The sequence below is a fragment of the Triturus cristatus genome, chromosome 8 (genome assembly GCF_964204655.1).
Source record: "Triturus cristatus chromosome 8, aTriCri1.1, whole genome shotgun sequence".
Taxonomy (NCBI): domain Eukaryota; kingdom Metazoa; phylum Chordata; class Amphibia; order Caudata; family Salamandridae; genus Triturus; species Triturus cristatus.
The window spans coordinates 1,539,653,810-1,539,681,768 of record NC_140591.1 but is presented as its reverse complement, the minus strand read 5'-3'; the positions used below and the strand labels follow the sequence as shown (position 1 = coordinate 1,539,681,768).

At 46.0% G+C, this 27,959-nt stretch overlaps 1 protein-coding gene across 2 annotated transcripts in view; it reads right to left on the bottom strand.

Moving 5' to 3' along the window:
* The window catches only part of CLPB (ClpB family mitochondrial disaggregase), a 1,140,376-nt gene that overhangs the window by 352,558 nt on the left and 759,859 nt on the right, over positions 1-27,959 (bottom strand). Inside the window, exons 8-9 of one of the 2 annotated variants that reach the window (XM_085623404.1) lie at positions 26,689-26,766; positions 24,436-24,491 (exon numbers count right to left, since the gene is read on the bottom strand). In XM_085623404.1, coding sequence (XP_085479530.1) covers positions 24,436-24,491; positions 26,689-26,766 — 134 coding nt within the window. The remainder of the gene's footprint in view (positions 1-24,435; positions 24,492-26,688; positions 26,767-27,959) is intronic. The other variant, XM_085623405.1, reaches the window with a different exon arrangement.

Sequence of the window (27,959 nt, the reverse complement as noted above, 5' to 3'; positions counted from 1 at the left end):
ACAGAGCCAGGGACCAGGGGAGAAGAATCAAATGGAGCAACATTGATGGCGATGAACTCCACAGAGCTCTCCTCAACAATGCTGAGAATCACATCTGGAGGTGTTTAGATCCCAAGATAGAGGGGACGGACTTAATTGTAGCATTCGAAGGCACTGCTCAGCACATCGATAGTCTCTTAAGAAGTAAACCCAAGCCTAAGGGTGACTTTTGTCCCAGGTGGTTCGATAAGAACTGCTCAAAGGCCCATAGGGACCTGAAGTTGGCATTAACCAAGGTCCCTAAGGACAAAGGTGAGATAGCCGCTTGCAGGAGTAGCTACAAAAAGGCGACCAAGTCACGGAAAACAGCCCTACAAAATGAAGCATGGGTTTCTCTAAGAGAGGCTGCCGAGCTTAAAGACATGAGTAGTTTCTGGAGGGTAATAAACGCCCCTTGTTTCCAACCCCTGGATAAACCACAATTGGCCTCCCATATTTTACCAGAGGCGTGGGAGGCACACTTTTCCAGATTGTATAATCGTGGGGCACCTGAGGCACAGTTATCACCAGTAAACGGTTGCCCCATTAGTGCCTGGACACCCATTATGGTGGATGAGGTTCATTTGGGCATAGAAGGCCTAGTAGTGAGGAAGGCGCCAGGGCCAGATGGGATACTCCCTGATCTATTTAAAAGCCAGATAGATCTTTGGGCCCCCATTTTAACTAGGGTTTATAACACAGCTATGGAGGTGGGCATGCCGAGATCATGGTCTACGGCCGTCATTGTGCCCATATTTAAGAAGGGTAATAAAAATGACCCTCAATGTTATCGCCCAATATCCCTAATAGATGTAACGGCGAAAGTTTTGGGAAGAGTCATTCTAAATCGTCTAATGATATGGGCTGACGAAAACAATATTATCACTGACGTACAGTATGGCTTCCGAAAAGGGCGCTCCACAACTGATCAATGCCTTAACCTTTACCACCTGGTGGCAAAGTATACTGTGGCCAGGGAGGGGACAGTTTACCTGGCATTCATGGATCTCTCAGCGGCCTTCGACTGTGTGAACAGAAGAAGGCTGTGGGAGATCCTGAGTGCCATGGGCGTGGATCCTGGATTGATCCACGCCCTGCGTATGCTTCATCAAAACACCACGGCACGGGTCAGGTATACAAACGAGGGCGACGTCACTGAGGAATTTCAGTGTAAGGGCGGGGTGAGACAAGGATGTATCCTGGCACCCTTCCTATTTACGCTTTATATCAATGGGCTAGACAAGGCGCTCGGAGCCCTGGAGGCAGATTGCCCCAGCATAGGGAAGAGAGGAATACCCGTCCTCCTTTACGCAGATGATGCGGTCCTCCTGGCGCGCACTGGCAGGAGCCTGCAGGCCCTCATTGGGGGATTTGTCAGCTTTATGGCAGACCTCGATTTAGTCCCTAACCTCACAAAATCTTTCATTATGGAAGTAGGAAAAACCCCACACAAGAATTGTGTTTTCACCATAGGCACACACAAACTGGAGAAGGTGAAACATTTTAACTACTTGGGTATGGTTTTTGACAAAGACTTAAATTTTAAACCCCTTGTAAGTCATAAATGTACCCAACAACTTGGTGCTGAGGGGTCAATTATGAATTATGCACGCAGACTGGGTCGCTGGTCACCCAACGAAATTGTACATTTATATAGTCTTGTCTGCTGCGCCAAAACCCTGTACGGAAGTGAGGTGTGGGGTTTTACAAATGGGAGAAAAATTCAGACTGAGGAAGATAAGTTCTTGAGGAGACTTTTGCAAGTCCCTCAAAGCATCCCCTCTTTCATAGTCCACGAAGAGCTGGGTATCCCCTATATTAGCGATAGGGCATGCCTCAAACCCATCATCTGTTGGATTAAAATCTGGATAAACCCTGAGGCAAGCCTTAGCAGACAAATTTTGGAGGACTGTCTGAAGGGGGACAAGGGGCTGCAAATACCCTGGCTCAAATACGTAAAGGACACACTGACTAGTTTGGGCCATGCTAATCTTTTTGATGACCCCTCCATAATAGGAACGAGAGACAAAGAGGCCATAAAGGCAGACTTCTCACTATATGTAGCTAATGTTAGAGAGGAAAGGGAAGGGCGGAAATCTACCGTAAGAGAACACCAGCTTACAAAAAATTGTGCGGGGATGGAATTCTATCTGTCCAATATACATAACAGACATGACAGATTCCTGATAACAAGATTCAGATTAAACCTCCTGCACCACATTTTATCAGTTCCAGCTGGTTACACGAGTGATATTAGCAAAAAAGGGTGTTGCGGCTGCGATCAACGATCTCCGCAAGACACCATCCACTTTGTTCTCATATGTCCATTTTACGACCTTCCCAGAAAGCGGTTTCTAAAAAACATCTTGAAACGCGCGGGAATTAGACAGGCTAAAGTGGCCCTCTTGTTTCTCAAACTCTCTGCTGACCCATTTGTATTATTTAGCACTGTGCACTTTTTGCGACTGGCAGTTAGATTAAGAAATACCAGAGGAGAGGACTAACTACTAGGACTGCTACCTTGTTATTATGATTATAAAGTATCCTCTCTGCCATAGACAATCATTAATAGGCACAAGAAGGCTGCCGACATATGAACCTTAGCACTTAATTGTCCTGCTTTTTATGATCTCGCATTTTGGGATTTTATGTATTGATGATTTTAGGGTATTATGTATATTTGATTGTGGTTTTTAACAAAAGTATGTTGACTTGATGATGTGCATCTTTTATGGTTATTTGTAAATATCCGAATAAAGATATTTGATTTGATTTGATTTGAATCCAACAAGCCCTGGCAACAGCAACCCAAGCAGGAAAAGAAAAGATGCATTGGTGCGGACCAGCAAGGTACTGGGGACTCCCCAAGTGATGGAGAGTCAGGGCACGTCTGAGGCAACCAGGTAAGCCCAATTTAAGTTAGAGTTGCCTTCACAGGGACCCACAGGTTGACGGACCAGGGATCGCGAAGGGAGCTCGAGAGGAATCACACAATACCAGCCCACGGGTCATTCGGTGAGTGTAGGCCAGTAATCTTCGGTGGAGACACTGCTCGGGTGTGGACTACAAGTAGCCCAAAGCACAGCCTCTAGGATCAACGAGAAGCATATGCACTTGCAAATGTGCACGGTGTCCATGGATTTCGGTTCCACGGTCCCCACGAGGGCTACGGGTCTCAGCTTTGCTGGGAGCTCGGGTCAGCCTCTGGGAAGTCTGGGATCCCACCTCCTGTGTTGCAAATTCTTCGGAGTTCGGCGGGAGCTTCGGAGATGCAAACCGGGCAGATGTGTCTTTGGTTCCTGCCAAACAGGGGAGTAACTCCTTTACTCCAAGGGAGATTCTTCAGTCATCTAGCACCTTGTAGATCATCGAAGTTCAAGGATTATGTATCAGAGTTTCATCCAGGTGTAATCTAAAGTCCTGTAGCCAGGGGTTCCTATCTTATACCCAAGGAAGGGGTTGGACAAACTATAGGATCCCACCTATGGGATGGTCAGGAAAGAGGGGTGGCTACACCCATTTCCTTTGTCCAGTTTCGCGCCAGAGCAGGGGCTGGTAACCGGTTTGAGCTGGACTATGCACAGGGACACCAAATGTCCCCCCAGTGCAGACTTCAAAGCACTCTTGGAGTGCACCCACCCAGCCCCAATACACTAAAGCCTGTCTGGGAGGTGGTGACACCTCCCTGTGACAGGAAACCTATTGTCCAGGCCTCCCCTGCCGGAGTTTAGTCCAGCAGCAGGAGGGCAAACTTGTGTCTGTGGCTGGCAGAATCCATTTTGTGATGCCAGGGCTCTGTTAGCTGGTACCAGGTATACCGGTGCTGTCATGCCTCTCCCTCTAGAAGGGTGGGATCATACTTCCACACCAGTTACTGGGGTGGGGGTATGATTCCAAGGTGTTTGACACCAAACACAACATGTTTCCGTGCAGCCATCCCAAAGTTAGCATTTTACCGTTTGGTTATAATGCACTTAAGAGTATATGGTTTGGCTGCATCACAAACAACCCCGGAATTAAGGTTCCAAAGGCTGCAGAGGGGCTCTGCTCATGCATGGGCACCCTCTCAACATAAAACCCAGCACCCTGCCTTCAGGATTGGTAAGGCCTGCCATAGGGGTGACTGATAGGTTTATATGTGCAGTGATATGGAGAGATATGGTGAACCTATATCTCAGTAAGGGGCAGGCCCCACCTTACACAGGCTGCTGTAGAAGTCCTGTTGTGTCATTTTGGAAGGCTGCCGAGGGGTGGCTTAATACATGCTGCAGCCCCTGGTAGGCCTCTAGAGTACCTATGCCCTGGGTACATAGTATACCATATACTGGGGACTTATAAAGGGTACCCCAGAATCTAATCTGGAGTGTACCTAAAGTACTGGTAATCAATTTAGAGAGGAAGCAGCTAGGTTTGGGTCCTGGTTAGCAGGCCCCCAGCCAGACTAAAGTCGGAAAACAGTGAAACATCAGCAAAAAGTGGGGGTAACTATAAGAAGCAGCTCCTACTCTCCTACACACAGCTAGTGGCAGTTACTTTAGTTCTTTTTGAGGGTGATGAGAAGTGAATGCCTGTTCTCTGTTATGGATCCACCGGGAGGAGAACGGTTACTTATGACTTATCATGGAAATACCCCTACGGGAGAATTGGAGTTACACGTAAGAAACTGTTACTTCTCTCGTATGGGATTTCCATGTATAGTCATAAGCACTTGAATAGATTAGCAAGCACATCCATATAGAACGCGGTGGAAGAGACAGAGAAAAAAGGAATGCAGATTTAGGCAAATAGGTTCCGAAGGGAAGCCTGCCCTACTTGAGCATCTGCCTTGGGATCCAAGTCCAGGCAGTAGTGTTTGGTGAATGTATGAACTGATGTTCAGGTTGCAGCTTTGCATATTTCTGCAATGGGTATAATACGAACCATAGCAGAAGTAGCTGCCTTCCCTCTGGTGGAATGAGCTTTAGGCTTAACGGCCAGAGATGTATTAGCTTTTGGGTAACAGAGTAAGATGCAGGAAACAATCCATCAGGAGATGGACTGCTTGGAAGTCGCTAGACCTGTACGGAGAGAGCCATAGTTTACAAATACCTGGTCAGGTCTCCGTAGATCCTTAGCTTTATCCAGATAGAATTCTAAAACCCGTCTAACATGCAGGGAATGAAGAGATCTCTCTGCTGAAGTAGATGGATGCTGGAAAAGGTAGGTTAAGAAATCGTCTGATTTACATGAAATTCTGAAACCACCTTAGGGAGGAATTTTGGGTGAGTCCTCATGACTACTTGAGATGCATGAAACACTGTGTATGGCTCTTGACAGCAAAGTGCCTGGATTTCACTAACCCTGAGGGCCGATGTAATAGCCACAAGGAAAGCCGTTTTCCAAGACAGATGCTGAAGAGAAGCCTTAGGTATGGGTTCAAAAGGTACTTGCATAAGACAAGAGAGGGCAACATTAAGCTCCCAAGGAGGAGAAGGACTTCTAATGGGAGGAAAAACCTTCTTCAAACCCTCCAAGAAATCTCTAATGAGAGGGATTCTGAAAAATGAAGTTTGTGAAGGGCATTTCCCGTAGGCAGTTAGGGCTGCCAGGTGAACCCTAATGGAAGAGGATTGAAGGCCAGATTGTGCCAGATGGAGCAAATATGGAAGAATGACATCTTCCTGGTAAGAAGTAGGATCCTCATTCTTCGATGAACACCAAATACAGATTCTTTTTCATTTATGTGCATAAGCGGAACGTGTGGACGGCAGCTTTGCTTGCTTCAGGATGTCCATGCAGCTCTGAGGTAAGTTCAAGTGTCTATACATACTGTACTAGCTCAGGAGAGCCATGCTGCCAAATTCAAAGAGGAGAGGTTGGGGTGCACCATCTGGCCTCTGAACTTCGTTAGCAGATCTGTTCTGCATGGCAGCCGGAGATGTCGACCGATAGACTGGTGAATGAGGTCAGTGAACCACCATTGACGTGGCTACTACGGAGCTATGAGTATAATTTTGGCCCGTGACTGACAGCTTGATGTGGACTGCTGGGATTAGGGGAACTGGAGGAAAGTCGTAGGGAAATCTGCCTGACCAGTAGATCCATAGGGCGTTCCTCAGGGTTACTGGTTGCTAGTACCTCAATGCGAAGCTTTGGCATTAGCTGTTTTCTGCGGTGGCGAACAAGTAAACCTCCGGAGTACCCCATCTTCTGAAGATATCTAGGACCATGTCGTCGTTTAAGACCCACTCATGGTTTTCCTGGAGGAGCCTGCTGAGAGAGTCGGCCTGGGCATTCGGAACACCTGGGAGGAGAGTTGCTGTTATGGTCAGGTTTCTGGCCAGAAGTGACTTCCAGATCGTCTGGGCTTCCTGAGATAAAGGTCTTGACCTTGAGCCTCCTGCTTGTTGAGATAGTACATTGTTGTTGTATTGTCTGTCTGGACAAGCAGGGATTTGGAGCGGAGTGATGGCTGAAAGGCTTTCTGCACCAGATGAACTGCTCGTAGCTCTAGCAGATTGATATGGTAAGTGGATTCTCCGTGTGACCATCTGCCCTGAATTTGAAGTTGGCCTGTGTGGGCTCCCCATCCTTGGGGAGAGGCATCCGTGACTATGGTCTGAACAGGTATCTCCTTGTAAAAGGAGATCTTTCGGAGGAGATTGGCAGGAGAGCACCACAATTGGATGGACCGGAGGGCATGCTGAGACAATCGAATCTGGTTTTCCCAATCCCCTGTCTGCTGGCACAATTGGTCTTCTAGGCATTCCTGGAGGGATCTCATGTGGAGATGTGCATTTGGTGTGAGGAATATACAGGATGCCAGCAAGCCCAGAAGAAAGGAGACCTTCCTCACGGTTGGGTGAGACATTGCCACGAGAGCCTGAGCCTTCTGAAGGATAGATAAGCACTTCTCCTCCGAAGGGCACACATTTGCTGTGAGTGTATCGATTAATGCTCCCAAATATTGCAGGTACTGTATCGGGATTGGGGCTGACTTCACCGGGCTGACATGAAGTCCCAACTGAAGTAGAAGATTGGAGGTCCAATTGAAGTGCGGTTAAGCCTCCTGAGACGTGGATGCCTTGATTAGCCAATCGTCTAGATAGGGATAGACAAACACTTTGTGCTTCCTCAGATGGGCTGCTAACACTGCCATGCATTTGGAGAGAGTCCTGGGTGCCAACTTCAGGCCAGATGGAAGTACACAGTACTGACAGTGGTTGTTACCTACTGCAAACCTCAAGAACTTGCAATGCGTTTTTATGATGGGAATGTGGGAGTATGTGTCTTGAAGGTCGATTGCGCATAACTAATCCCCTCGATGTAGCAGAGGTTAAATTTGGTGCAAAGCTAGCATCTGGAGACTTTCTTTCCAAATCCACTTATTGGCTATCCTTAGGTCAAGTATAGGCCTGAACTCGTTCTTTTCGCTCTTCTTGACAAGAAAGAATCTTGAGCATAGCCCTGTGCCTCGTTGTAAAGGAGGAACAGTAATTGGTGCAATTGGAATCTTGATTGTTTCTGAGGTATTGACGGTGCAGGGCTTATGAATCTGAGAGAATATCCATTGTAAACAATATTTAGCACCCAATTGTCTTGAGTGATTTTTTTGTCACTCTGCCAGGTAATATTGGATGCTTACCCCTACCGGAGCGGGTAACGGTAGAGGGGGAAGACAGATTTTAGGGTTTCGACCTAGCTGGCATTTTGACTCCTTGAGCAGGTTGCTGTCCTGATCTTCCTCTTGTTTGTCTTTTTTGATAAGGCTGGTAGGAGCCTTGGTACTGTGGTAGCGTACCTGACTGGCGGTTCTGATACCACCAAGGGGTTTGAACCCTCTGTGTAGAATAGCGGCGTTGCCAACAGCTTTTAGTGTCTCCATTTCTGCTTTCATTCAGGCCATCTCCACGTCTGCTGTGATTCAGGTTCAAGCAACGTAAGGCGCAGCCATGACTGCCGCCGAAGTGCCTCTCTGTGGCAATACCCATGTGCAGCAAGAAGGGATGTGTCAGCTGCTGCGCTTATGACCTGATTTGAGATCATAAAACCTTCTGTCAAGATCTCATTAAAATCTTCTCTTTTGTCTCTAGGGAGGTAGTCTGCAAACTGTTGGAGTGATTCCCACAGTGCTCGGTCATATCTGCCTCGTAAGGATGTGGCACTAGCAGCTTTCATGGTAGTTGCTGCTGTGCAGCAAACCTTCCTCCCTATTGAGTCTATTTTTCGTCTCTACTTATATGGTGGCACTGTCGAGGTTGGAGCTGTGGCATGTTTCTTTTTTGTCGCCAGCACAATAACAGAATCCGGAGCTGAGTCCGTCCGTAGGAAAGTAGGGTCTTGCTCTGGAGGCTAGTATTTCTTTTGCAGTCTGGATGGAGCGGACTAAATTGAAAAGGGTGTCAGAAAAAGGTCCATAGCTGGTTCTAAGAGGCCTGGCACCAGAGGAAGCAATGGACATGAAGCTTGTTTTTGCTTTAGAGTCTCAAATATCACAGAAGTTGTTGGTATAGCAGTGGACACAAGACACTCTTGAAAGGTCAAAATGTCATCAACTGGTGAAATGCACGGGGAGGAGAGTCCAACAGTGTAGGAGAATACCTCCCTGTGCTTGAAGAGGAGGTGTCCCTGGTATGCCTGGAATGAGACCTTCCTCTGTGATGCTGACGATATGAATGAGAAGATGAGCGTCTATGACTGTAAGACCGATGCCTCATGTGAGACCTAGACCTTGTTCTTTGTGACGGTGGCGTTGTGATGGTGGAAGAGGTGGTGGAGAAGGAGGCGGCAGCGGAGGAGAAGGAGGCGGAGGTGGTGTCGGAAGTCTTGGTTCCACATCTGGTAGAGGAGGTGGAGACTGCTGATGAGGAAACATTGGAGAGGGAACGGTCCTAGATGGAGAATAGGTTTGGGAGTACTCTGAATCTGATGTGTAAATAAGCCTTCTCTTTTTCCGCGCCTCCTGAGGCCTTGAAGAAGCTGTAAAGTCCCTGAATAAGATCTTTCCGTCCCTCTCGACGTTGATCTACTCGACGGTGACCTTCGATATCGCCTTGAAGGAGGATCTCGCTTTGACGTCGAGCAATGACCTCTCGCCGTCGGTCAACAGTGCGAATGCGTCGGCGATCGACGGTGGTGACTTGACATCGATCGACGGAGGTGTCTCAAGGTTGAGCGACTGTGACTGTGTGATAAGATCCTTGACGGCAACCTGGAAGGTGTCATCGTCTGAGGTGGGCTTCCTGACACGGACCAAGGTGTTCTTGTCATCGGCTTCGTAATCGACGATGAAGATCTTCTTTTCGACGTGGAACGTCGATTTCTTTTTGACCCAGAGCCCTGGGTCGACAGTGAACAGGTCGGACCTGTACCTCCTCGCGACGCCAGCGTCTTCGACGTCGACCGGGAATTGTGCCATTTTTCAGCCCTTCTTCTGCTGGGGAGCCCTCCGGAGGCTGAAGACAGAGCACGGTTACAGGACTGACCCTCTCTTCGCTCTTAAGTCCCACCTGAAGACTGGGCCTGCTGTTTTTGTCGCTCCTCTGCTCCCTGAATTTGAATCTTCTCTCTGTCACGCAGGGTGCACTTAGAGAACGTTTTACAGATGGAGTCAGGAACATGAGTAGCAGGCAGACATAGTATACACACTCTGTGAGGATCAGTCTTGGCCTTCTTCCACCACAGTCTGGACACTTACCAAAAAGAGAAGGCATTTTTAAGTGAAAACTGCAAAATTTCCTGTTAGAAAAACGCAGGGAAAGACCAAAGATGTCGAGTGAAGTAGATATTTGTTGAACTCAGAAGTGAAATTTTGAAGAAAAAAACAAAATTAGTAGAGCTCAATGCTCCAGGGTCCTGATAGCAGGGGCCGGAAAAAAGAACTGAAATAACTGCCACTAGCTGTGCATGATGGGAAACTGGTGGTCTCTGAATTCTTAAAGGCACAGCTTCTATTTTTAAGACATATAATGGCAGCAGTAAACATCCTTTACACCGACTGTGTTACAATGCATGTCATTACCCAGCAATTATTTACTCCGCAGCAACTTTTACAATGCAGGGCGTTACACTGCAAGCCATTACAGCGCATTCCCCATTACAACGCCCCGGTGGAGTTAGAACAGTAAATTGCCACATAATGGACAATGCATTGTAATGAATTGCGGTGTAAAGCCCTGCGCTGTAAAAGTTGTTGCGTAGTAAAAAATGCAGGGTAGTAGCCCGTGTTGTAAACGTGTGCGGAGTAATGTGTCATATTCAATGGCAGCCTCTGGGGCTATTCTGTCCTCTCCTTTCATCTCGGTCATGAAAAAAGGAGTTTTGTGAAGGGGATTCTTCTGTGTTAAACACTTAAAAAAAGATACAAAATATAGTATACTATACACTTCAAGATGAAGATGCGGTCAGTGTGCCTGCATCATTGTCTCTCTATCTCTTAAGTGTCTTGCAGGCCTTCCTGAAGAAAGGTGAAAAATCCCACTTACGAAGATATATCTAAAGAAGTTCTCCAGTGTTTCCGCACGTGGGCTGGACTATTAAAGTACTTTTGTCTATACATGGAAATTCCCTACGAGAGAACTACCCCAACTACCCATTACCCTGCCCGAAGGCCTAAAACCCTGCCCCTTTACATAGACTACCCCGCCCCACCCACACACCCTGCGTTATCCCTAAAACTACTCCAACCCCTTCCAATGCCCTGAAACCTACCCCGACCCCCAGCCCTAAAAACTACCCTGACTACACATTACCCTCCCACTGCCTTGAGAGGTACCCTGACTACCCATTCCCCTGCCCTAAGGCCTAAAATCCTAACGCTTTACATACTCTACCCTGGCTCATCCCCACCCCCGCACTGTCCCTAAAACTACTCCGACCCCCCCAACCCGCTAACCAGTAAAACTACCCCCCCAGCCCCACTTACCTCACTGTGTCTCTTCCTGGCATCTTCCTGCTTCTGCCTTCATCACAGCAGCAGCAGCGTGGTTGACCTTGCTTAGTCGGAACACATGTGGTTAAGACCGCAGTGTCCTGACTGTTTCCCATTTCCAACAGTTCACTCTTTGTTGTGAGATGTTTATTTGATAAAAATGCAATAAACAGGTAAATAAAAATCTGTTTGTATTAACATTGTTTCACACACATATATACTTCCAAAGTAATTCTAATTTGTTGTGTTTGGTGGGTAAACAACCCCCCAAATTCCTTTTTTATATGATGTAGGCATGCGCCTTGCCTGTGTATGTATGTATGCACATGTTTATGTTTTTACATTTAATTTATCTGGACGAGAAGCCCCCCAAACCTCCTAATTGATATATATGATTTTGTTATTTTTTTGGGGGGGAGGGATGGACCAAATCCCCTTTCATTACATGTTTGAGTGCCTTTTCTTTCTCTCTCTCTCTCTATATATATATATATATATATTATACATATTTGTATCTATGTGTGTGTGTATATATATGCAAATATACACACACACACACACACACACACACATATACACAAACATACTTATTGAAATTTTTATTTTGTCTATTGAGCCATTAAATATCCATTTAACATTCCAAAGAATGTACTTTATGTTTTAAATTCTTTACAAAATGTTCTACAGTGAAAGTTGATAAATCTTACTTTTGAAACTACATTGCCAATTTACAATTACATATTTTTAAGCTAAATTACGTTTGTGTGCCATAGAATGCAGTGAGTAATTTCAAGCGAGATGCCTAGGGAAAACAATGTTATTGTGAAAGATGGTTTTGAAAAGTAATTTTTGGACCAGGTATTTTGAAACCCAGTGTTGTCACATGTTCTGGGAATGTCCACCAGAAACAGCATTGCCACAGGTAAATAACTTGTCCTTCTGATGGCTACTTCAAACTGCAAATCTCTCACCTTCAGGACAGATAAACAAAGCAGTACCTTCTAAACATGGAGGGTCTGGAGAGTGGACTCCCACCATAATATTCTTCATGAAAGAGTAAGTGAAGTGACTTTCTCGTTGGACCTGGCTGTTAAGGCAGTAATGCTTCATGAACATATGCACCAACACCTATTCCAAAGCCTGGCACATGTCAAGAACACTCTGCAAACCTCAGTCACACTTATAGCTTAAATAGTGCAATTAATATCATTTACAAAGACACTCCAAGAGCTCTTCCCTTTCAGAAGGGAGTTGCAGCCCACACCGGCACCTTTGTGGCTGGTGTGAGGAGGGACCCCAGAAGGAAGCATATCATCTAAGGATGAGTGAGGGTTCCCTTCCTAAACAAAGGAATTTGTCAAAATTACAGAGACAACCCCTTTAGGATCGATCTAATATGGTCGGTTCTGTAGACCCTGTGCACCTTTTTGTGTTTTAGAGATGTCAAGAATAGCCACCTCTTATGCCAATGCCATCATAGTGGCCCTGGTCCTGGTGAAATGGGCTCTCAGACCCTCTGGGGCTGCCTTTTGGCCAGTGAGTAGCAGGTCGCAATGCAAAGCACTATCCATTGTGATAAGTTCCTCTTTTGCACTACCCTGCTCTTCTTCGCATCCGAGGATTCCACGAAGAGCGGATTCCACAAAGAGCTGATTGTCATTCGGTGATATTTTCTCCGGTTGATATAAAAACTCAACAATCTCTTTGTGTCAAGGTGACAGAACCTCTCTTCTACTGAAGGATGATGGAGGTCCAAGAATGCAAGCAAGGTGATCAATATGCCAACGTGAAAAGGCCTCACAAGAAGACAGTTACCCAGGCCCTCAAAAACTGAAAAGTTTGGCTTAGAAAGGGTCAGTGTCTCAGGCTCCACACCTAGCAATAAACTGTTCTCAAAGCAGATGGACTTTGTCGAAGGGCTTCTGGCAGCAAGGGTAACCTCCACCACCTCGGTTGGCAATTTAAACGTGCTAAACTGCCGCTGTTAAATCTCCACGCATGGACGATGTTTATGTTGTGGAGATTTGATAGCAGGGCCCTGCCCTCCTGCTGTGCCAGGAGGTCCTCCTGAAGCAAAAACGTGACCAGAAGGCAAGTGATCAGGCTCAGAAGCTCTAGGTACTACACTCTTAGTGCAGTTTAGGGCAATCAAGATGACTTGGGCCCGGTCTTTCGTGATTATCTTTTTAAGAACCGGAAGGCATACAGGAGTGCCTCGCTCCATTCCAACCAGGGTTCATACCCTAAGAAGTATCTTGGAGAAAACTCCAGTACACAAAATTGTTGATTCTCTGCATTCTCAACAGTGGCGAATAGATCTAGCCGGGGCTCTTCCCAGTCAGCGAAGACACCCTGCCCCACTCAAGATGAAAACACCATTCCTGATCCGCCAGTTGGTACCTGCTCAATTCGTCTAGTCTTGCGTGCAGTGACCCTGAAATGTGGTGGTGACCATGAAGTTGTTTTATTGTTCTAGCTACCTCCGTAGGAGCAGAGCCTCCTGGCACAAAGTCCTGGACCCCACTCTGCTCTGCTTGTTGCTGGACCACATTCCTGTTGTTTTGTGCATTAGGATGTGGCTCTCTGCTAGACACCAAAGGCCTCTCATCTCTACCTCAGGTGACACCCCAAGCACAGCAGTGATGTGTCCATCACAACAGTGACCTCTGGGTGGACAAAGGAGAGTGACCTACTGCCATCCAGATCTGCATCTGACAGCCACTACTGCAAATTCGAAGCCCTCTCCTTGGAGACCTGAATGGAGTCAGAGAGGCATCCCTAATGCTGAGCCCAATGGGACTTGGGGTTCCAAAGCAGGGCTCGCGTGCGACTTGGTATTGTGATTTGAGGAGTACACATGAGGCCAAGAAGTGTTAGAGCCATCCTCAGTGAGATTCAGGACTGATGCCAAAAATTGGGATCAGAATATTTTGTACTCGCTGCGGTGGAGGGAAATAGCATGAAGCCACTGTGACCAGAATCATACCAATGAATGGAAACCTCTGTGTTGAGCATGGAGCACAGGTGGGACGTTGGCTCGTTGATAAAGTCAAGTAATTTCAAGAGTTTGGCTGTTGTTCAGATTGACTGCAGCGAGCCCGCCTTTAGCAGCCAGTCGTTGGGGTATAGGAATACATCTACTCCCGACTTTCGAAGCTAAGCTGCGACTACCACAATCATTTTTGTGAACACCCGATGGGCCGAGGTACGGCCAAAGGGGAACATGGCACATCGAAAGTGTTCCTGGCCCACCTTGAACCACAGGTAACACCTATGGTCCTGCAGGACGAGTGCATGAAAATACACGTCTTCAAGTCCAGTGACGCAATCCAATATCCTGGTTCTAGGGCAGATAGGTTCTGAGTCAGCGTGAGCATTTTGAATTTGTTCCTCAGCAGAAAAGACTTTAAACTGGTAAAGGTCCAGGATAGGCCCGAGGCTCTGTCTTTTTCGGGACGAGAAAGCAGCACTAACAGCAACTCTTGCCATTACCCGAGTCCAGTACTTGTTTAAAGGCACTCTTGGAAAGCAATAGACATACCTCCTGCATCAGGATTGACAAGTGCGAACCCTCTCTGATCAGGATGGACTATAGTCTTGATACGTTTAGCTACTCTTGCTGCTTGAATACCTGCAAAGACCTTATGATCTGAATTTAACAGGGATATTGGCCTGTAAGACTCAATCTTCTGAGGATCTTTATTAGGTTTTAAGATAAGGGTCACTGTCGCTTCTGCCCATGAACTTGGGGTGCCTTCCCCTTCCATGAATATTTTCTTAAAGAGATTTTTTAAGACTGGCACTACCTTATCCAACATCCCTGAATATACCTCGATAGGAAGCCTGTCTGGGCCAGCTGCTTTGCCCCTGGCCATTTTTTTACATTGTACCCTAACCTCTTCCTCTGTTATACTTGCTTGCAGAAGTGATCTATGATCTTCAGTCAACTGAGGGAGAGTTATTTGCTTTAACCATACCTTGGCTCCCTCAAGACCTGATTCAATATCTTCATTATATAAATCATTCATAAAAGATCTTGCCTCCTCCCGAATTTCATCATCCTCATATAGCAATACTCCTGTCCTTCTATGGGTTAAGTTTTTTATCAAACTCCTTGCCCTGTCTGTCCTTGCCTTCCATGCTAAAAGAGAACTACATTTCTCGCCATATGAGAAATGTTGGAGCTTGCTGACTTTCCACCTATTGATAAGTTTCTTATCCAAATGTGGCTGATATTCTGCCTGTAAACCTTTCAACTCTTTTTCCAAATATGACACCAAATCCTGGGGCGCCAAGGACGCCTTCTGTAGGTTCAACTCTGGGAGACAGTTAAATGAGCTTACCTTCCAGGTAATGGGTGCAATTGATATAGCTGAAGTAAAGAAGCTCCCCCTCACAATTGTGGCAATAGATGCCGCAAAGGCTTTTGACCAGGTGAATTGGGCATATCTTTGGGAGACACTACAAAGTTTTGGTTTTCCTAACAATTTTGTTCAGGCTGTGAGGTCTCTTTATTTCAACCCGAAAGCTAAAAGTTTGGTGAACGGTGCACTGACAGACTGGTTTAATATTACGAGAGGTACTAGGCAGGGGTGCCCCATGTCTCCCTCTTGTTTAACCTATATATCGATCCGTTTGTGTGTTGGCTTAGGGCAGACCCAATTATTCATCCTTTTAAAATTGCAGAGCTAGAGTTAAAATTGGCCCTTTATGCAGATGACCTCCTTATGTTTACACCAAACCGCGCAGAAGCTATACCCAGGTTATTTGAAAAGACAGAAATGTTTGGAGAAGTTTCAGGCTATAAAATTAATAAAGAAAAGACCGAAATAATGGAATGGAATCAAGCTAAAGGTAGTCGGGGGTTAAGAGACAAATGAGTTATCTTGGCGTTAATCTAGCTCGGAACCTAGAAGATATCCCCAAAATCAACTGGAAGAGGGTTTCTAAAGAGGTGGTAAGTTTACTTACACGATGGGCTAACCTCCCCTTAAACATCAATGGGAGGGTTAACCTTGTAAAATTATAATCCTGCTGAAGATCACCTTTTTATTTAACTCTATTCCATTATCATTTAAGGTAGAGGATATCGCTAAATTACAGGGGAAAATAGGCTCCTTCATCTGGGCCACAAAAAGCCCTAGGATAGCGTGGAAAAAGTTAAGGAGAGGTCTCACTGTTGGTGGATTAGCGGTACCCGACTTACTTACTTACTTACTGCTATGCTTTTCACTTCAAATTTTTTTTAGAATTTTGGCCAACAAAACTGATTCCTCATCATTAGGGTTATTATTTGAGGCAATGTTAAAGGATGTGGAGTATGGGCAGGAGTTTTTTCTTTATAAGTATGGAGATCCAAAGTTCTATAAAAAAGTCAGACTAAAGATTCTGGGGGCGGCACTAAAGACTTGGATGCAAATCAGGAGAAGAATGAGAATTCCGTATTTTGCAGCACATGCTCCAATCTGGGACTCTCCGGGTACACCGGAATGCCTACGAGATCAACTTTGTCAACTGCTAAAAAGGGCAGATGTAAGATTTTGGGGAGACTTGCAAGTGGACTCAAAATTATTAAGCTGGGAGGCGTTAAGTAGCCTAACTCGAGGGACGCTGACTAGGTTTAAGTTTTAACAGTTATCCTCCTGGTGGGCAACACAGATTTGGAGCAAAGATGAAATGAACTGGAAGTTTGATCTAGTTTCCAGAACAAGTAGATGGAAAAGGGAAGTTTCCTTTTGGTACTGGGCCCCCTTAGAATATGGTGAGGATGTGTATCTTGAAATTGCAAGACTGTGGGGCAAAGAATTTAGAGGTGGAGAAAAGGAAGTCTATAAAATATGGCCTGACCTTTTTCTTTGTTGCAGGCAGTAGTTAAACCAGCCGCACTTAGGAGGAATCACCTCTATACGGCCTACAGAGTTTATTGGTCTCCAAAAAAACTATCTAAATTTACTGGGAAGGAATATATCTGCTCTCTGTTCAAATGCCCTGCCACTGATGATATTCACATGTTTAAGGAATGTCCAAGAATCAAGCAGTATTGGACTGAGGTATGCGCTTTTTTGGAAGCTGTATTGCATCAACAGATGGAAGTAAGTCTTAACATGATTTTTTTTTGGCTTACCAAATGGTTATTCTATGAATGCATCTGCTTCCAAGTTTGTGTTCTATGTGGTAATCCTTGCGAGGAGGGAAATTTGCAGAGTATGGAAATCTGAATCCCCCCCGAATTTTGCTGATTGCTTAAAGAACATCATCTATACCAGCAAATTAGATGTGGCTTGTGACTAAATAAGTGAAAGCAAGATTTGGGCTGCTCTGGTGGATTGGAGGGGAAAGTAAAATTTGGTCCTATGATTAAGCCAAGGTACCATTGGTCCTGTCCTCCTAAGTAACATTGGGCGCTCCACGAAATGCGAACAGGAGTGGGAATAGGTAATGGTAACATCTTGGAGGGAAAGATCTCTTTTCTCTCCATATGCCACACCTCAAAGGTCAGTAACAGTTGGCTTGGATAGATCGGAGGAATCCCATCAAGAGCTTCTTCTTTGGTAATATGAGGACACAAAAAAAAAAAAAAAAAGGATTGAAATTTGCTCTAGCAAGGATGAAAGTTGGTGCAGGGAGGATATGAAGCATAGTCCCTTTGAATATTTTGGAAGATCCATTTGTCTGATGCAGTCGATCTCAAGCAGGGGACATAATGTTGGATCCTGCCTCCCACCGGCCTGCCATGAGCCACTGAGGACAAACTAAAGCAGATTAGTTACTGTTGCAGCCGGGGAGGGGTTTTAGAGGACTATGGACTGTGCAGTGATTGCTGGTGCCACAACCACGACCCTGAATGGACTGGACCACTGTGCGGTGAAGGCTGGTATTGCATATAAATTAGCTATCTTGAATAGTCTCAGAATTTCCTGTATTGATGACAAATCTGTTTGGCTGGCCTCAGTAACCCCAAAGAGTGTGCAGTAGTCTGGTTGTCTCTAAATCTCTATAGCGCAGAGTCCACTTTTTGTCGAAAGATTCTGGTCTCATCGAAGGGCATACTTATTAGGGACGCCAGAACATAGCCTGAAAATTCGGTTGACCTCATTCATGCATGCCTTTGAACGAAAACCAGAGAATTGTACCCCAGGGATTACTTTTTCTAGACACACCCTGTCTAAAGGTGAACTTGACATTTTGCTTAAGGGTCCTTCATTTGTCCCCACAACAATACCAAACTCATTCAACATCAAGATGGACCTCCATCAAGTTTTCAGAAAAATAATATTAAAACACTATTTTAATAAAATCCCTTACTAACATTAGGGTGATACCATGCATCTTAAGATACCCTCAATTTGTATACCTCTGCATGCCCCAGAGAATACTAGCATTTGAATAAGTGTCCCTTGAGGATGTTAGTTAACTACGGGACAAAAAAGTATACATTAAACACAATATTAGTAAAGCTGAGAGTTTAAGTCTAGACTCAATCAAGAAAAACAGCATAATTGTAATTAACACTACAGATAAGAGGGGTGTCATAGTGGTTTGTGCTATGAAAAGACTATAGGGGAAGATATTCTAATAGTTGGGTATACAGGAACATCACATACAACTAAGAGCAGATCCCACTCAGGAAGTCAGTAACTTGGTTAAGGAATTAACTAATAAAAGGTAAGTGGTGGGGTACCTTAGTGACCACGAATTTCAGTGCCTAAATAAAAAACATCCCAGAACACCCACTGTATACACTCTCCCAAAGATGAATAAGAGTTTGGTGAAGCCACTGCCGTCCCATTGTGTCTGGTTGTGGATCCATCCTGGAACCGCTTTGTAAATATATTGATATATTTATCAAGTCCTTTGTAAGCAGCACTCATGCCCATGTGCATGACACCATGGATGTGATCAAACAGAAAGATAGCTACCCATTTACATCTCAGAACTAACCGGTAGTTATTATGAATATATCTTCAATTTACACCAACATTACCCAACAGGCAATTTTAAAAGCAATCAGGGAATTTCTTGATACGAGAGACCGGTCCACATAGGTACATACTGACTTCATAGTGGCATTAATGTAAATTGCCTTAACCTAAAACATTTTTGCATTCCAGGGTGTTTTCTACTACCAATCAAAAGGTGTAGCGAGTAAAGCGGAGTTTAACATTTCTATGAATATATATACACACACACAAAAAAAACCTTTATTGAAAACATCAGCCTTTTCAAAAAGGTACATAGACAACATCCATGTGGCGATGGAGTGTTTAGAGTCTGGAATACCTGTTCTGATGGATCCGTAATTTACAAATAAGTGATCAGACTTCCTAATAGCCTTAGACTTGTCTAGGTAGAACTTTAAGACTCTTTTTAGGTCTAAAGAGTGCAGAGACCTTTCAGCTGGAGTGGAGGGGTTGGGAAAGAAAGTAGGTAGTGAAATGGACTGGTTAACGTGAAAATCGGACACCACCTTCAGTAGGAAAGACAGGTGGGTTCTCATCACTACTTTGCTGTTGTGGAAAACTGTGTATTAGAGCAGAGAGCCTGAATCTCGCTCACCCTACGAGCAGAAGTGATTGCCACCAAGAAGGCAGCTTTCCATGTGAGATGTTGCAGGTTCGCTTTGTGAACTGGTTGAAAGGGGGGACCCCTGAGTTTGGAGAGAATCAGATTGCGCTCCCAGGGAGGAAAAGGAGAGCGAATCTGGGGAAAGACTTTCTTTGACCCTTGTAAAAAATCCTTAAGCCCCTGAAGCTAGAAGAAAGATGATTGGGAAGGAGAATTTCTGTAAGCTGTAATGGCAGCAAGATGTACCTTTATGGATGTAAACTGCAAACCTGACCTGGCCAAGTGTAGGAGATACGGAAGGAATACCTCCTCTTGCCCTTTGGCTGGCTGGAAACCCCTCTGCACACACCACATGTAGAATCTCCTCCATTTAAATGCATAGGAACGCCTCGTGGAAGGCATTCTTGATTCCTTCAAAATGCTCATGCAGTCCTGAGGAAGTCCTAGATGTCCATATTGGAGGACCTCAGGAGCCATGCATCTAAGTTCAGCGTGGGGAGGTTGGGATAATGGATTCTCCCTTTCAGCTTGGAAAGCAGGTCCGGCCTGCATGGCTGCCTCCTGTGTGGACGCTCTGAGAGATGTAGAAGGTCCGGGTACCAACACTGTCGTGGCCAGTCTGGTGCGATCAGGATCATCCTCGCTCTGGAGTGGTAGAGTTTGGTTATGACTCTCTGGAGAGAGGAAGTGGTGGAAAAGCATACAAAATGTCCCCTGACCAACAGATCATATCTTGACGTGAAGTCTCTGCATTTTTTGTTGGTGTCGTCCGCGAAGAGATCGGTGCTTGGATGACCCTATTCTCGGAAGATGTCTTTCACCACCTCGTCGTGCAGAACCCAGTCTTACTGATCTTCGAAGTGACGGCTGAGGGAATCTGCTTGCGCGTTTTGATCTCCTGGCAGATGGGTTGCCTTAATTGATAGTTGTCTGGCTAGAAGCCAATAGCAGATCGCCTGAGCCTCCAAGGTTAGAGGGCGAGAGCGTGTCCTCCCTGCTTGTTTAGATAGTACACAGTGGTCGTGTTGACCGTTCTGACCAATAGGGAGCTTGTCTGGATGGAGGGATAGAAGGCCTGGAGGGCCAGATGCACCGTCTGTAGCGACAGCATATTGATGTGATATGCCTGCTCCTTGCTCGACCACAGACTTTGAGTTTGAAGAAGGCCCATGTGTGCTCCCCAACCCTGGAGGGAGGCATCCGTGATCAGAGATTGCGTTAGAGGGGTCTGATGGAAATTAACCCCTGCCAGGAGATTTTTGCGATGGGTGCCCCATGAGATGGATGATTTTGCAGCTTGGGAAAGCAGGATCCTGTCGTCCCATTGAGCCATTTTCTGATCCCATTTGTCCTCCAGATCCTGTTGCAGAGGTCGCATCCTCGGCCTGGCATTGGGAACTAGGAAAATGCAAGATGCCATCAACCCCAGAAGCAAGGCAACCTGCCGGACCGAAGGATGAGGAGAGCGAAGAAGCTGATTGACCTTCAGAGAGATAGATGATAGCCTCTCCTACAAAGGATTCACTTTTCCTGTGCTGGAGTCTAGTGTCGCACCCAGATAGTGCATTCTTTAAGTAGGATGACAAACTGATTTTGCCCAATTGACCTGAAAGCCTAGCCATTGTAACAAATTTAGACAGATCCGGTAGTGGTTTTTCACACACTGAGAAGATGAACTCTTCAGTAGCCAGTCGTCGAGGTACGGATAAATGAACAGTAAATGGCGGCGTAGAGCAGCTGCTACTACAGCCATGCATTTGGTAAACACTTGAGGGGCTGATTTCAATCCGAACTAAAGGACTTTGTACTGGTAGTGTTTGGTCCCTACCATGAGGCGCAAGGTGACTGGTACATGAAAATAAGCATCCTGCAGATCGATCGAGCACATCCAATCTCCTTGCTGGAGATGAGGATATATTTGATGGAGAGACAGCATGCAAAATCTTTCTCTTTGGATGGACTTGATGAGAATACGAAGGTCAAATATAGGTCTGAACTCTGCTTTGTGACCTTTCTTTTGTACCAGAAAGTACCATGAGAACACCCCTTTTCCTGGTTGGGATTGGGAACTTCTTCTCTGGCAGATTTTTGTAAGAGACTGTCTACTTCTTTCAGCAGCGACAGCTGGTGACACATGGTTTTTATTGGGAGAATCGCCGGAGATGGTAGCGAACCAAACATCCTTCCCGAAGAACTTCCTCGAAGTCTTGGCGATCCTCTTTTGGCAACTTGTCTATGAAGCGTTCTAAGGAGTACCACAGGTCCCTATCTTATCGCCCCAAGAAGATACCTTCAAAAATGAAGCTGCTGTGCTACAAACTTTCCTTCCCCAGGAGTCTTGTGCTCTACTCTCTTTGTCCGGAGGCACTGTTGAAGGGGAAGCCACTCAATGAGTCTTTTTTGCAGCAGCAGCAATTACGGAATCCAAAGGAGGATCCGCTTTTAGGAACAGAGGATGTTGCCCTGTAGGTTTATACTTCTTTAAAATCCTCGCTGGAGCCATCTTGAGAGATGCGGGTGTGAGGAAAGTGTCCATGACTGGTTGTAAAAGACCAGGTAACAAGGGTAGCAATGGTCTTACTGCCGACATTTGGCACAGTCTCAAAGATGACAGAAGATGATGTTTGTGGAGTAGGCATATCAATATTCAACTTATGTGCTCCCCTTGCGAGCACCTGGTAAAACGTATTTATGCCATCCACTGGAGAGATTCTCGAAGGTGGACTGCCTGTTAACGTGGGAGAATAGTCCATTTTGGAAGAACGCTTGGAAGACGAGGACTATGAAGGTGACCTATGCCTTTTGCTGTGGCTACATGCAGGTGACCTCCTACTTGGTGATGGAGATTCTCTCTAGCCACGTTGTCGACCTCTGGGAGATGTAGTAGGAGAAAGGTCCATCGTCTGTGCCAAGCGAGCCAGAGACGATCTGTAGAGGACTAGAGTAGTCCAGAGTTTGTTGCACTTGCAAAGTGGTAGATTTTTGCCAGTGGTGCACTGGTAAGAGCCATCTGGGAGATAGATTCATTGAAGGTTATCTCTGTCCCTTGTTTTGCTTTGCAGGAGAAACCGCCGTCTGTGGTGTCCCCTACTGTGTCCGCCACTCAGGAGACAGACAAATGGAACTCCTTGACATCGACAGAGGCACCTGCAGTGACCTCGACTGCGAGTTTGAGGACGCTGAGCGCCCCTTCGACGCTGAACTGGTAGACTGCCAAGGTCTTTCTGATGGCTATCAGTGTGTCGACGTCAAGAGATGAGTGCTCAACATTGAGAGAGACTGCACCTCCAAGACCTCTGGCTAGGAAGACACCGACGATGTTCGAATTCTCGACATCGGGAGATGTGTTGCCGACGGAGATTAGAGTCTTGACGCCGAATGGGTCTTAATCTTCGACGTCGAGCGATGGCCCGTCAACGGAGACTGGTGGTTCGACGTTGGGCGTGAACTGGCCAACGGAGACCGATGCCTCAATATCATACGGCCTTGATCACATGGTAAACACTTTATTTTTTATTTATTCCGGGGTCCCTGCACATGGGCCGAAATATTCAGTGCTTATGACTATTGATGAGGATGCCCTGAAAGAGAACAGACTTTTACAATTAAATAGCTCTACATAAAATTCAAAGATCATATTGCCATTTTGAGGGACAATCCTCATTTTATCCCTAACGCCCCATCTAGTTTTTATCTCAATGAGCCAATAATACTAAAAATGTTCTTCAAATATCTAAACAACGCAGAAAAAAACAAAAGACCCTAATACCCTGGATGTCAGAAGATGCCTAAAGTTATATATAGAGGGAAGTAAAAAAAAAAATGGAAATCAGATCAACTTCCTTCCAGGAAATGTTGTGGTCTACCAAGAAGCATTATAGCCCATTGGGTATCTGCGACTTTTGTGGTCTGTCATAAAAAAGCTGAACGTTCACCGAGTCGAAAGGTGAGAGCGCACTCCACAAGATGTGTAGCCACGTCTACCTCCCTGTTTGCCTTTGTATCCTCATCAGATATATGCAGGGCTGCTACATTGACTAACAGACATATCCTTACCAGACACTACTGCTTGGAAGTAACAAAAAGAGATGATGGAGCAGTGGGTCAAGCATTCCTTCGCCATCTCTTTCAATGAGGTGAGCTTTTCTTTTATATATCAATAATAATTACTTTAAGATTTTTTTTCCTGCGATCTTCCCACCGCCACATTATTATATTTTGATACTGCTCCCTATTTGGATTGAAGCATGTGAATCTATGAAACATTCAATATTGGAGAAAAACTAGTTACTTACCTTTACACTATGGTTCTCCAGTATTGATATTTTTTATTGATTTACATGAGACCCTCCTGCTTCCATGACAGGAGCTCCCACATTGATTACCTCATCTATATTGCCATTTACACTTATGCTGGGTAATCTGAGGTATGGCGGCCCTTAAGCGGAAGAGTGCTTCAGGAGCAGCTTCCTGTTGGTTCAAGTTTGATTCTTATTAAAACAATGTGAATTGGTTAACAATGTCAGTTGTTTGAATTTTGCTATATAATGCTTTCTTTGAACTACTTGTTACAACTACTGTGAGACTACCACCTAGAGGGCGAGAAAGTTTCAAGCATGTGAATCTATGAAAGAATTCAATACTGGAGAACTAGTGTGTACAGAAAATAACAAGTATTTTCATTAAAACCTACACACCTCTTCTAGCCCAAAAATAATTAGCTGTATGGAAAATACATAATTGCCCAATAACAGCTGAAGAGGAGTTGCATGCATAAACCTAGAAAGGAACTATAAAAAGTGCAGGGTCTCCTATCATGCAGTGACATCCAAAATTAATGGTGGCCTTAGAACGGGCCCTGCATATTATTGTTCTTAGCTTCTGTTGCTTGGGGATTGAGTAGACAACAGCCCCTTTTATGTAATATATTTACGCATGATTACCTTTTTGACATCCTTGTGCATGTACCTGGCTGTCTGCTTGGCAAGCTCAGTTTTACCTGTTCAAAAACAGCAGGAAAAGAAGAACAGTGTAAACCAGTTGTACACTTCAGTACCTCTCTCAAAAAAAATTAGTCCGCATGAAGATCAAAGGTAGTGCAGAAGTGCAGTCAAAATCTAAAAACAGTTATTCAAGACAAGCAAGCTTTAGTTTAACCAGTAGCAATCAGTGTTAATCATACCACTCCACGTTTCTGTGAAAGAAGGGACAGTAACAGGATTTGTAAGGAAGGTTCCATGCAACCAGGGCAGAATCAAGCGCTGTTGGGTGCAGAAACTTTGGAGCGCAGTGCAGGGCAATGGAAGCCATTCTATAGAAATGGGATGGTGGTCTTACCATCCCTATCAGCCTTACAGTGTGACAGACCAGTGCTATATAGACACTGGAGCGCAGAGAGAGGCGTTAAATTATCTCTCTAGATCTCAATACTGGGAAACTACCTGGCATTTTGTGTTTGGATTGGCCCGTATCATCCAAGGAGGTAGCGCCTATTTGAACCACTAGTAAGAAAGGGCAGGAGCGGCCTAAGGAATCTCATATGAGCGTTCACCAGAACCACATTGAATGGATATTGTGACGTGCAGTTTAGAAGGGTATTCAAGAAGGTCTTCAGTCATGACACTAGATTAAAGAGTATGCATGCTGTAGGGTCTACTTTGCTCAAGCACATAAGGCAATAGGATCATTACAGTCAAGGGGACGGTCGTTTTAGGTCATTAATACATGTGATAAGATGCTACCGGGCATAGTGACAATTACCTGCTACTGCATGACGGAAGCACCTTAAGTAAGCAAGTGAATGGAAGTCCTATAAGGAGGTAAGAGCAGTCTCCACTGACAACACCACAGCTATAGTTAAAAGAACTATCACATCACAACCTCATACCAACGAGATAACATGGAGTCACCTGCAGAGACCGAGAGGTAAAGCTACTCCCACTTTGGGCTCTAAGTTGGCATTTTTGCTTCACTCAAGCTCTTGAGTCATATAAACAACGAGAACATGCTGCCAGCAGGTAACACATATGTATACCTATTATTCTCTCCTATACCTTTGTTTTAGGTCAGAAGACTTCAGGAGTAAAGTTATTGTTGGAGTATCCAGTGTTGGGCCACGAGGGTCGAACCCATGCCACATTCTCAGCATATCTCTATATGAAGCAGTTACATATACAATGAATTGAAATGTTAGCCGCTGATATGGTCAGTGGTTACACTGACAATCTGCAATGCATCCGTCCCTCACCGACCTTTGTCGATAGCACTGCTTTACAATAAGATGAGTATGCTTGAGATGGACAGGCTCTTGCGCTGCCCTTGACACCCTGGTGCAATGACGACCACTGCAGTGTGCTGTGGTGTTTGTGTAACTCGAAGCCTACTGGCTGTCTCACAGTGTGCATTCAGAGTCCTCCTTAATTACGTCCAATGTGTGGTTCCAACACAGACGGGGGAGGAGACAACGCCTCAGCCCAAAACTTGGAAGTTGGATTCCTGAAAGGGATGAGTCGTCAATGTCCTCCTGAATTTAAAGCACTAGTGTTGGGCCCCAATGGGCTCTGTGGAGTCTCCTACTGCAGACATTGCCACAGAGCCCAGATGCTGCCACCCACCAGAGCGTTGAGTTGGGCACCGATGGGCTCTGTGGAGTCTCCCAGTGCAGACATTGCCACAGAGCCCAGATGCTGCCATCCACCAGAGTGTCGGATTGGACACCGATGGGCTCTGTGGAGTCTCCCAGTGAAGACTGGTAGAGAGCCCAGATGCTGCCATCCACCAGAGCGTTGAGTTGGGCACCGATGGGCTCTGTGGAGTCTCCCAATGCAGACATTGCCACAGAGCCCAGATGCTGCCATCCACCAGAGTGTAGGATTGGGCCCTGATGGGCTCTGTGGAGTCTCCCAGTGCAGACATTGCCACAGAGCCCAGATGCTGCCATCCACCAGAGTGTCGGATTGGACACCGATGGGCTCTGTGGAGTCTCCCAGTGCGGACATTGCCACAGAGCCCAGATGCTGCCATCCACCAGAGTGTCGGATTGGACACCGATGGGCTCTGTGGAGTCTCCTAATGCAGACATTGCCACAGAGCCCAGATGCTGCCATCCACCAGAGCGCCTCACCGCTGGCTCCTGCACCAGGGAGGGCACACGCGCAGGCAATGGGAGTGATGCTGAAAGCCAGGACCTCCTTTACCTATTCCAGACGATCCCAGGAACAGGAAGACCAGGGGGTGCTCCTCGTCATACCAGCCATTCTCCTTCCTTCGGATAGCTGCAGTGGGAGAGAAGCAGAGGGATAAGGCTGCTGGGCCGCGCATATAAATCAATGACACAAAACCAAGTATAATTATCACTAAGTATACACAATGTTTTACTGCTCTCTGCTCACTCCAAGTCCTCGCTACCATTAGAGCTACCTAATCTGATTAGCCGGCAAGGCCCGCAGAGGCCCCTAATCAGGTTAGTATGGATTTAAAAAGCTGCCCAGAGCCGATTTCGGATAAAGTTTTCCAGGATGTGCACTCAATGTTGCCAAGGAAACAAGACAGCAGGGTGGACAGGAAGGAGGGGGCGCGCGAAGGCGTTGTAGCTATCAGCGTTGTCCGCCGCAACCTTCGGCGGGTCCTTTCAGCATGGCTTATACAGGATGAAAGGACGGACGCCCGGATTCAAGGTGACCCCGTCCTCGGACGGCCGGACGGGCGCACCTCAATCTTATTTCAAGCTCGAAGAGTCGCGGATCCCGAATACTAATGCGCGGCTAGAGCCGGCTGGCACTGGAATGAGAGTATGGTCGCACGACGGCCGGAAGCAAGTCAACCCCAGACTCACTCTTCCAACAAGGGCCTCCTGATGCAGACACGGGGTGGACCAGCCGCCACCCCGAGCATCCCGCCAGGAGCAGAGAGAGCAGAGAGCCGCTCGAGCGCTGGGAGTCTTTTCACACGAACTGAAGAACACGCATCGTTTTACACAGGGCGCTTCGTGATAACCTGTCCGATGTCTTTGAAGCGATCTGTAAAAACGAATAGCGTGAGGCCTCTTTAGAGTCTGAGGCCAGCACCCGACCCTTGTTATCCATCACCGGGTATTCCAATCAATCTATCTACCAAATGTATATTTTCAGGAGTAATGTGTTTATGTAAACTAAAATGTAAAGATCAAAACAGGAGAAATTGTTAAAGCTGAACATTATTTTAAACCCAAGGAGTATTTCAGCCGTAGGGAGCCAGTAAAAATCCCCGAAGTGAGATATGAAGGGTAGTGAACATTAGGCGCGGTTTGGGACAACATTCATCCAGAGGGCCCTCACAGAGTAACCACAGGCCAGGACAGCCAGGTGTACTGACAAGTAGATGTAACAGCGACACGCGCTGGTTCTTACGAAGTGAGGTAAGCCATGGCATGGGCGCCGAAGCATCATTCCGGGACCGCAGTCCAATACGTCAACCCCCGGCCTCCAAT